This window comes from Stegastes partitus, unplaced genomic scaffold (genome assembly GCF_000690725.1).
Source record: "Stegastes partitus isolate 25-593 unplaced genomic scaffold, Stegastes_partitus-1.0.2 Scaffold80, whole genome shotgun sequence".
Taxonomy (NCBI): domain Eukaryota; kingdom Metazoa; phylum Chordata; class Actinopteri; family Pomacentridae; genus Stegastes; species Stegastes partitus.
Window position 1 is genome coordinate 725,378 of NW_007577811.1, and position 11,454 is coordinate 736,831.

At 42.0% G+C, this 11,454-nt stretch overlaps 1 protein-coding gene and 1 long non-coding RNA gene across 2 annotated transcripts in view; one reads left to right on the forward strand and one right to left on the reverse strand.

The window, feature by feature from the left end:
• The first annotated feature begins 2,394 nt into the window (after positions 1-2,394).
• Positions 2,395-11,448, forward strand: dusp10 (dual specificity phosphatase 10). Its single transcript, XM_008276769.1, has 4 exons — positions 2,395-2,559; positions 3,580-4,409; positions 8,838-9,206; positions 10,403-11,448. Exons 2-4 carry the CDS (start codon positions 3,626-3,628, stop codon positions 10,666-10,668), a joined length of 1,419 nt encoding a protein of 472 aa, XP_008274991.1. The 5' UTR covers positions 2,395-2,559; positions 3,580-3,625; the 3' UTR covers positions 10,669-11,448.
• LOC103353672 (uncharacterized) overlaps positions 10,197-11,454 on the reverse strand; it is a 22,449-nt gene continuing 21,191 nt past the window's right edge. The window contains exon 3 of the long non-coding RNA XR_520016.1: positions 10,197-10,208. This is a non-coding gene — a long non-coding RNA (uncharacterized LOC103353672). The remainder of the gene's footprint in view (positions 10,209-11,454) is intronic.

The following is an 11,454-nucleotide window of genomic DNA, read 5'->3' on the forward strand; positions in this document are numbered from 1 at the left end:
ATAACATCACCCTTGCACTAAGGGTGTAGCAGTCTGTTGCTGAGGGAGCTACATAAGACCACCACAGTCTACAAAGGGATAAGACATGGTGTCAAAGCCTGATGATGGCTTCGCCAACATCCACCTCTCTCCCACCTCAGGACAGTTCAGCTATAAAAGAGACACCCAGAATAACAGTCAAAGGCTTAAAGGACTCCTTGGCGCTGGTTAACATCTCTGTTGATCAGTCAGTGAAATGCAAGTCATTGAACAGATATGCTGTCCATTGCAAGACACCATGAAGGAAGGTGCTGCTCTCCCAAAAAAACATCACTGGATGTCTGAAGTTTAGGGCACCTTGACAATCCACAACAGTACCGGGGAAAGATTTAGGACTAGTGAGACTACGGTTGAATCTGGAAAACAGCACAATAGAAGGCATAAAAAGTGCACTGCATACCAACATCAAATAAACATTCCAGAGGTTGCATTTAATGGAAGCAGCATTGTGATATGGGGCTGCTTTTATAGACAGCTTGTCATCATGGAGGAGAAAATTAATTCCTAAAGATTACCACGGTATCTTTTAGGATACCATAAAGTTTACGAGAGACAGAGCAGGACAACAACCCTTAAGAATTAAGTAAATCTAATACTGACTGACTCAGTGAAAACCTTCGGAGTTCTATACAGAGCCCAGTCCTTAACCCAAAAGAGACGCTGTGGAACGACCTAAACAAAGTGATTCACATGAGACATCCTAAGAATCTGGCTGAGTTGAAGCAGTTGTTTGAAAAAGAATGGTCCAGAACTCCTCTTGAACATTGTGCATCTCAGAGCTATCGGAAACACTTTTTTGCTGCTACAGGTGGCTAGACCGGATATTAAATCCAAACTTCCACTTATGGTGAATATTTACTGGCTGTGTTTCATAAAGACATAAAAGATTGGAAGTATGACCAATTTTTCAGAAAAACAGGAAACTCCATAGGGTTCACATACTGCTCCTTACTACTGTATGGCAAATGAAAAACATCCATCCAACCATTATCTATACACCGCTTAATCCTCACTAGGGTCACAGGAGGCTGGAGTCTGTCCCAGCTGGCTCAGGACAAAGGCAGGGGACACCTTGGACAGGTCACCAGTCTATGGCAGGACTCAAATGAATAACAAATTTTTAATAAAATTTGGTGGAAGGGGATAGTGAACAAAGGATTAGTTTACAGATTGCAATGACAATTTAGATTAAGATACAGATGCAACACATCTAAACATTTTCTGTTATTACATAGACAAATTCAAGAACTTGGACAGCCCCTGGTCGACCATGGTAGAGCCCAGGCTTACTAGAAAAGAAACAGTTAACTCAACAAATTGACTGACTACGGCAGAAAGTTTTTCTTAAAGTGTCACAGCAAGGGAGAAAATTTTGTTTCAACATGGGGATAACCGCAAACATTTTCACATTTTGATAGACAACTTTCAAAATCTTGGACTTACTTGTAATCATGAAAAGTTTAATTAATCAGCTCTGCACTGCTGGTCAGTCATTGAAAAAAAGTGTATGTTTAAAACAATGGTTTTGGAAAGTTACAGAAAAGGTTGAAAACAGTTATTTTAAGCCTGTGTTTGAAAGGTGTTTCTGAAGCTATCCTAAAGCATATGAGCAACCAACACAGCGTGACAGTGGGCCAGCCACTGAAACACAAGAAACTATTCTGAATTCAGCAATCTGTAATTTTATTAAGATGAGACAACAGTGTGACATATAAAAATGAAAAATGCCAGCAGCAATTGCCAAAAATAGTTTTATGGGACAAGTTGCATCATCAGATCTCCAAGGAAAAACTGAATTTGGTTATCAAGAATGGCAGAAATGCTTCTCACCTGCCAATATGTTAACACAGTAAAAACGGGAGTAAGTGCATTGCTTCAAAACAAAAACATTTCACAGTGTCAAATGTATGTATGGTTGGTGAACAAGTAGTGGACATATGAATTCAGATGTGAGCTAAATATCGTAGGAACTTTGAGTTCCTTCTGGCAGAGGCACTTTGCAGTGCAGATGTGCAGGATGTACCGTGCTCCAGTGAGGCTCCATTTTACTGAGCGTGAACAGCTGACGTAGAGCCAGTGAAGGCACCGTGGTTTCTTCCTCGTCTTCCTCGAGCCTCCTGGAGAGACTTTTGATTGGCTGACAGTGACATCATCCCTGTACGTAGTTGTGACTGAAGGCCCGTTTAAGGGAACGAGTCCCCCCCCCTACATCACCACCACAGAGGCAGGCGGCCCGGCCAAGCCCCTCCCACCGCGGGGCCGGACCTCACTGTACCGACGGCGTCACATTGAATATTTATCAGGTCGCTCATTGGCTCCTACCTGCGTCAGTCCTGCTTCGCGACTTCTGTAGGCTGGCAGACTTCCTTCAATATTATTACTGAGGAGCAGGGTAAAAGTACTAAAAAATGTTGCCGATACACAACACCGGGACGGACTGAATGCAGCCAACGTTGTCAGCGGAGATAATACATCCGTCTACAGTCAACCGCGACACTTATCGCTGAGAAGAAATACAAGGCAAGTTTAGAATTAGTAGCACAAGTAGTTGTTGAAATGCGCCGTCATAGAGATTTCACGCCATTCTATAATTAATGAAGAAGAATATCAAATTGCTGAAATCACTTTGTAATCTTTATGTTCTTATCTTTATGACATATTTTATTGCTGCATTTATGTTTATTGCGCTTTATTTCACCGTTGCGACAAAGTAATCCCTGCCTCTAAAATGAACCATCGCGTATATATTTATTTTTTCTTCCAATTTTAAGAAGCCATGGTGGTGTGAAATTGGATTCTCTTCAGTCTGCAGCTCATCTAATCAGTTGCTCTCCTCCTGAAAGCCGTATTACATTCTCGGCACGTTCTCATGCCGGTTTCTTCAATGAATTTGGCCATGAATGATTTGTGATTTTGCTGAACCTGCACAGTGCGTAAAGGACGGCAGTGGTCGGGACAGGCAAAGCTCGGCGTGTTTCTGTACTTAACATGCCAAGATGGCATGGTTTTAAAATGCTCAGGCTTCTAATCTTCAGGAACCGCCAGCCCTCTGTTTTGAACCCGACTTTCCATTCGGGTGAAAGACAAAACTGCGGTGTAGCGCTGATGCAGTATTTTATCTCACTCTTCCCCCCCTTATGTTATAAAGGCTTTGGATCAGCCAGAGCAGAGTTAGAATGAAAAATTCAACATTACACACATGTACAGTATCGAGAGGATGATTCATATTAATTACTCTTAAAGTGATTCAGTTACAGGAGCCTGTTGGATGATTTCACTGTTTATTATTAGTGGACAGTGTGTCACACCTACATTTTCCCACCAACTGGGGTGTTTCCCTGCAGGTGTTGACAATACTAATATTTGACTTCAACATCCGTTTACTGGTTTGCATGTTGATCAAACAGAGAGGAGGTCACCTGTGTGCTGTCAGCTTGTTCACTCACCAAATTCATCTGAGGCAATGAATGTCTGAAATCATTCAGCAAAATTGTTTACAGGCAAATATTTTCATGTTTTGGCTTACCCCTGTTTCCACAGATCGGCTTGTTGAGTTCTCCCTAAACGTACAGCCCTCGGCCTCCCCATGCCTCCATCTCCTCTTGACGACAGAATTGTGGTGGCGCTGCCAAGGCCGATCCGACCTCAGGAACTCCAACTGCGCCTGGACACTAGCTACCTGGACTCCATCACCAGCAGCAGCAGCAGCAAGACAGTCATAAGCACCACCGTGGTGAAGATTCGGGCAACGGCCAATCTTGTAAAGTATATGCCCTCATCCAAGGGCTCCACGCGCTCATTGTCGTGTGGATGCAGCAGTGCCAGCTGCTGCTCTGTGACTACCTATGAGAAGGACAGCCAGAGCCTCAGCCACAGCCAAGTGAGTGCCAGCAGCCCCAACCTCAGCTATGCTGGGCCCCCCACCTCTATGGTCAGCAATCATGAAGCATTAAGTGCCCCCGGTCCCACCCCGGGCACGCCAAAGGTCCTACCCACCGTGAGGGTCATCCACCCTAATGAGCTGGCCAAACGGATGACCTGCTGCCCTATGGGTCACCCTGTAGGGCCCATGCCAATCATCATTGACTGCCGGCCCTTCATGGAGTACAACAAGAGCCACATCCGGGGAGCTGTGCATATCAACTGCTCTGACAAGATAAGCCGGCGGCGGTTGCAGCAGGGCAAGATCACTGTGCTGGACCTCATCTCCTGCCGGGAGGGCAAGGATTCTTTTAAGGGCATCTTCTCCAAAGAGATTGTGGTTTACGATGAGAGCACCACAGATGCCAACAGGCTGACTTCCTCCCAGCCTCTACATGTGGTTCTGGATTCACTGAGGAGGGAGGGCAAGGACCCCATCATCCTCAAAGGTAACACTATTATTGTAGGAATACCAAAGTTGGGGAAGCAAGCACTGTGATAAGTTAAAAATGAAAGGAGGCTTTCCTTTCTAAAAATCAAAAAAGGGCTTTACTTTGACTCTGGAGTAACTCAGTCACTTTATACATTTGACAGCAATGTCTTATTTATTAGCAGTACAAGTTTAGTGGCAATATAAGCTGATATGAAACTAGTGTGGCAGAGAAATACTGGGGAGAGCATGTGTAAAGCCTGTTAAACTTTAACCTTTATGGTTCTGGTCAACTGATATTGTCTGTCACCACAGTGGTTGTAATGTTCTCATCCTGTGAACGCTGTCCTGAATCATCTCAGTAATACGACATACAACAGCTTTTGCACCTATAACACAGCCTATGTACACTCTGTTGGCATCATCCTCATACATAAACATATGCACACTGTGTTCAGCAGCCCCCTATACGACATTCACTGTGCTTTTGGTGGTGCCTGTGAAGCAGCTGTTAGTAAATAAGACAGCCTGTCGAGATAGCTGTCCCTGGGTCACTGCCACGTTTTCTATCTTTGGTTTGTCTGTTTAAAGCTGGAGCAATATGTCATGGTTTGTGGCTGGGCTGTGCGTGTATTCCAAAGGCCTCCGATTCACTGTCTAGCCGTGAGATCACAGCACCTTGATCTCTTCTCCTCTGTTCTTCTTCTCTTCTTCCACTGGTTCTCCTGTGTACGGTGATGGACGAGGTTCCTCTGCAGACTCTCATCCTGCATTGATTTCTGTCTAAAGCTTGCCTCGGTGGGAGGAACAAGCGAACTTCTTCCCCCAGTTTAATTCCGGCAAAATGCAAGCCATTCTCTCTGCTGAGGGGATCAAATGGCCCAGGCTTTATCTTTTTTTTTTTTTGTTACCAGAGATGACCAGTTTCTCCCATTTCTTTTACATTTACAGCTTTGATTGCAGCCTAAATTAATGTATGATCCAGTGGCTGATATTTAATCATAAACCTGAACCTGTTTAGTACATGTTTAATACTTGCAATCCTCTTCTTGATGCTTTCTAAATGTAGTGCTGATTAAAGGTACACATTTGCTACAAGCAGTAGTAATAGTGACAAATCTGGAACACGCATGTTGGTATGCTGCTGCCAGTATTTAGTGTGTTACCAGCATGTCTTAGTCATGAGTTATAATAAATGTGGTGGTGGTGTGACGCTCCACTTGAGTGGAAACACAGAATCGTCCATCTCACCCCTGCTTCAGCTAAGACCAGTAATAGGTTGCATTTGATCTGTCAGAATTGCCATAAATAACATGGCAGTTGTGCTGGAAGGTTAAAAGTTAGGGCTGAAAACAGCATGTCTCTGGTGTAGGAGGCCTTGTGAGGCAGAAGCGACACTTTCTAACAGGAACTGTGTGCCAGTGGCTTTTGAGAGTGAAGCAGTGAAGTGAAAATTCCCATATTTTTGGTCACACTCAACATATTTCAGTGCACAACAACATGCTGCTTCTGGAGCTTTCTGCCGATATTCTCAGTTAACGATGAAAAGTGTTACAAATCAGTTGAGTTTGGCTCACACTGAAACAGTGCTGGTTCAGTGTGAGCCAAACCAGGTTTATTTGTTTACTGTGTGGCTAGCTTAGCTGCTACACTATTTGTGTGTGCTAACCAAATGATGTTAGTTTCCGAATATATAATTGCAGATAAGTGTCACAATATTGGTGTAAGCATATCTGTTGGGTGATGAGATAACAAACTGCAGTAGAGTTGTGCCACAGATTATGTTTGATTTTGATGTATTTAAAAAAAAACAAAAAACAAAAAACAAAACGTGTCTCCATTACGTTGTTGTATACCACAGATCAGGGTTAATTTTTTTTAACTGGCTGCTCAGGACATGTGTAATATCAGTGATGGGTTTCCAGAAAACAATCATATTGGGCAAAATATACTCACATATACATCAGCTAAATTTTAGGCAAAAGTTGTAAATACAACTCAGAAATATTGTCAGCTTTTGAAGTTGTTATGGCCTAATATGTTAGCACACATTTACCTAATTATATATCCATCCATCCATTATCTATACACCGCTTAATCCTCACTAGGGTCGCGACCGACTTAGGGCGAAGGCAGGGGACACCCTGGACAGGTAACCAGTCTATCACAGGGCTACACTTAGAGACAGACAACCAAGCACACTCACATTCACACCTATGGACAATTTAAAATCACCAATTAACCTCAACATGTTCTCGGACTGTGTGGGAGGAAGCTGGAGAACCCGGAGAGAACCCACGCTGCACGGGGAGAACATGCAAACTCCACGCAGAAAGATCCCGGGTGTCCTCACAGGGATGCGAACCGGCGACCTTCTTGCTGCGAGGCAATAGTGCCACCAACTGTACCACCTTGCAGCCCCTAATTATATATCCAGCTGAGAATTTGTGTTTCTAAGTTAATAAATATGCAAATATTTAATCTCCATTTCGCTTTGCTTCTGCTGTACTGCACTGTACTGTTCTGTTTTGTTCATTGGAGCTTTTTATGGAAAACGGCTTCTGCTGCAGAACAACAATAAAACTATAATAACAGCAAAACAATGAGCAAAAAGAAGCTAAAATGGTCTCTAGAGCTGAGAACAGATGTAGAGTATACATAGTTATTTTTCAGTTTTTTACTATAATGGCATGTTTTGGTTCAGTTTTAATCCCGACATATATAATATAAAAATCCTACATTGTTCAGGCTACAGTTCTAAATGTGGCATTTCATGAATATTGAAGTGCATTACAAATAGCCTAAGAGTGACTGTGATGTCGTGGCTGAAGACTTTTTAAACAATTTTGCAAGCACAGAAAATGTTGGCATTCAGCAGCTAAAGAGCCAGATGTTTCCTTTAGCAGCAAAAAAAAAAACAGCGATTGGGCTAATTGGACATTTATCAGGTTAATAGAAACAAAAGTGATATCTGTAAAAATCCAACGATTTGCTCGCACAACAAACAAACCCCATTATAACTTGGTCACTATCACAATAATGTGTTTGAACTAATGTCTCTGTTGATGGTGAACAGTTGTTGCATTGTTTCATACTGTCCAGCATTTACCAGGAGGTTCCCACCACAGTGAAGTTGTGAGATGGTCCGATGACCTCACATGGCATGATGTCAGCTCTTGCATTGTGAACAATACATGAACTAATATTTCGTCCCCCTTCAAATGCTGAAGGGAAACTTTGGCTGGTAGCATTAAGGCTATTTCATGCTTTGAATTAAGCATGTGTAGCATCATTGTTGTCATCCCTCAAGTCTGCGAGGGTCTGCATGGACCGTCTACACTACCAGCACACTGACTGCGCATATGACAGGAAAACAAGCGCTGCTTAATCAAATGTTTTGTATAAGGAGAGACTGTACGAGGAAGTTCTTGGTCAACCACACCTTTAGAATTTATTATTAAACGGTTTTCACTAAATTAGTTGCTGCTGGACATTAGAGAAGCTTTGTTTGTACATGCTTTCATCGATGAAGCCCAAACACAGTAGGTGGTACTTTTTTCTCCAGAAATCCTCTGCCCATCACATCAGGAATAATCACCGATACGATCTATAAGCAGCTGTTGTTTTCTTATGTGTTTTTCTTTGTTCGATATGAAGGGAAATGCAACAGGCTGCATAACAGACCAGCACAGCTCCATTGAAAGATGAACAGAACCTCATACACAGTCATACACAGTTGGCCTGTGCACACAGATGTGCAAACCATGAATTTGAATTTACTGGTGTGAACAGGTGCAAACCAGTTGTTTGGAGATGTGCACAGGTGCAGTGAAAAGTCTATTTACCATTCAGTACATCTGTCTACCTACAGAATAAGTACACAGATGTGACTGTCTACATGAGCCAGTCAAAACTATCTTACGTGCTCCTTTGGATTTTTCTCTGGATCGCAAAAGAAGTTGATCAGCTGATTAGACGTTGATCCCCTCCATACTAATCCAAATGGAGGCATTCAAATCAAAACAAAATGTAAAAGGGTAGTTAGGGATTGAAAGTTGCTGTAATGTTTAGGGGTTCAAAGCTCTTAAAATTTAGTTGTTGTTAAACTTATCAGACATGTATGCAAAGTTTCATTGTCCTGCTCAGTTGTAACATGTGCCATGTGGTGCTCAGAGACATGATCACATGTAGCTTTTGGACTGCAGGGTTCCAATGGGAATTGAAGCATTATCCCGTGCTCAGTTAGCTCGATGCTCTATCCACTGAGACAAAGATGTCCAGTTTGTCTTCAGAAAGAAGATGGAGTAGCAAAAATGAAAATAAAATAAACAAGGAAATATTTATACATTTTGAGCTCTTTAGCCTGTCAATGGATCACAAAGTGTACCAAATTGTAGTGATGATGCACTTTGAGTTCATATCACAGTCTTTCTCTTTGTATCCACAGGAGGCCTTAGCTGCTTTAGGCAGAGCCACGAAAACCTGTGTGAGCACTCACTGCACCTTCATGAGGGCTTGGACACAGGTGCAGCTGCTGGCATGACAGGGGTTCTACCTCACTCCCTGCCCACCACCCCAGACATAGAGAATGCCGAGCTGACACCAATCCTTCCCTTTCTCTATCTGGGGAATGAGCAAGATGCTCAGGACATTAACCTGCTGCAGCGCTTGAACATCGGCTACATCCTAAATGTGACCACCCACCTGCCACTGTATCACTACGAAACGGGGCTCTTCATCTACAAGCGCCTGCCCGCCACTGACAGCAACAAGCAGAACCTGCGCCAGTATTTTGAGGAGGCGTTTGAATTTATTGGTATGAAACCTGCCACTTTCTCGTTCAGGAAGGAAGAATCATGACACTGATATAAATGACATGTTTATAGCTGCTTACCCTTACATGCTCTGAGTACAGCTGCCGTATGCTTTTGAATTTACAGACAACTCAGGCTGTGGCGATTAACATTACTCTGAAATTCTTGATTTGTGGAACAAAATTAAAAGACATATAGTTTTAGCCTTTATTGAGTCTTAGATTTAAGTATCAGTCTTAAAAACTACTCATGCATAATGGTTAGGGATATATTTTCTTTGTTCTTGCCCCTGATCCTGATTCCTCATATCAGGATATCTATACAACACCAAGATCCTACAGTCTCTTTTTCTCAAAATAAAAATCTTACTGCAGAGAAGTCATTCAGAATGTTTTTTATGTAAGGTAACATGAAACCATAGATCACTGTGGTGCTCAGTGATAGAATAATCACCTTTTTTTGTAGTGTTGTTGATGAAGAAAGTGTTTTTAAAGTGGATCAGTCAAATAGTCTGTATCAACACAGATATGGACATCTGGTGAACTATCATTGTTTCCAGAGGGAAAGAAGGCACAACTCTTGTTCCTTAGTTTGCATAGGTGTATTTTCACTATCAAAAAAAAAAAAAACAAAAACAAAAAACTCTGCTCAGCTCAAATGAAAATTGTAATAGTCCGTGTTAGTATTTTGTTATGTCTGTCTGTGAATCAGATGCATATGTTGACAATCTGCATAACGCTTGACACGATTAGATAGGACATGAATAGAGAATGTATCGATGAAGGCCCATGTATTGTTTGAATACCTTACTTTCTGGAATGCAAACATATTTTTCTTGTTAAAAAGGAAAAAAAAAGAAGAAAGAATTGTTGATTGTTGTCTAAACACAAGCAGCCAATCTCATGTATCCAGTTTTAGGCAATAGCCACTTTCCCAAAAATGGATTAAGCCTAGTCTTAGTCTTTTAATTTAGGAGTAGACTTAACCCATGCATAAAACATACTCTGGTCAAGTATTCAAATTCTTTTTGGTGCATGACAGTTTCCAATACTTGCATATTCATTTTGGACAATATCAAAACAATGCCTGGTCAAAAACTAAGTTTTAATATCATAGTATGTGTGATGACTGAACTTCCTCACAGGAAACGAAGGATTATTATGTTGTGCTGTAACTGTTTCCATGTTCCTTTCTGCAGAGGAAGCACACCAAGCAGGTATGGGCCTTCTGATCCACTGCCAGGCAGGCGTATCTCGTTCAGCCACCATTGTGATTGCCTACCTGATGAAGCACACCTGGATGACCATGACAGACGCTTACAAGTTTGTCAAAACCAGGAGGCCCATCATCTCCCCAAACCTCAACTTCATGGGACAGCTGTTGGAATTTGAGGAGGATCTCAACAATGGAATAACACCACGAATTCTTACACCAAAGCTGATTGGTGTGGAAACAATCGTCTAAATGAACCCCTTGTTGTGATGCTCACACTTGTACTCACTCTCACTGTTTTTCAAGAGAAACTGTCTGCTTTATGAGCCAGTTTGGAGTATGTGAGAGAGGCACTGTGTTCTTCTGAAATCTCGTCATGCTCATCTTGGACTCTATAGAGTGCCAAAGCTCTGGGTCAGTGGTGAAGAGAAATGCCAAAAAATACCTATTGTTTGAACCTAGACGAAGTCCTGGAGGAGAAGACAAGTTTGAGAGATGTAGAGAGAGGAAGTGGTCAGTGGGAAGATTTCCATTTGTCATTGCAGAGGAGCACACACGAGGAAGAGGAGAATCTGGAAAACATTGACTGTGCTTAGGGGCAGTTACTGTCATGAGACACTCCGAAAGCTCACACTGTGGCCCAAAGTTTATGTTTGTAGACTCAGGCGGGGTTGGCAACGGTAGTGCCTGTCAAATTATTTGAAAAATGAAGACTTGTTTGGTGTGTTATTGTTGTTCTATTTTTATACAAGACTGTATGGAGGTGACCATAATGAGCCAACAGCGGCTTACTGTGCAATAATTTCAGATTGGAATGCAACTGAGACCTTAATCTTATGTGTATATATTGAACATTATTATAAAACAGTTCCAGCTCTTTGCTGAAGTATCATTTTGATGTTAATGTAATTCTTGTTGTTCAATTCTATACATTTATGTTTACGGTGCATACAGTTACGCTGTAATATTTGCCGCAGATGTGTACGAGAGACAGAAAAATGGTGTTCTATTTTGTAGCAGAACTACAAATGTGTGTGT

Excerpts from the sequence above, each read along its gene's own strand:
- dusp10 (XM_008276769.1), top strand. The coding sequence starts at position 3,626 with ATGCCTCCATCTCCTCTTGACGACAGAATTGTGGTGGCGCTGCCAAGG. Across the intron at positions 4,410-8,837 it reads GGACCCCATCATCCTCAAAG|GAGGCCTTAGCTGCTTTAGG; the intron begins GTAACACTATTA and ends TTGTATCCACAG. Across the intron at positions 9,207-10,402 it reads GGAGGCGTTTGAATTTATTG|AGGAAGCACACCAAGCAGGT; the intron begins GTATGAAACCTG and ends TCCTTTCTGCAG.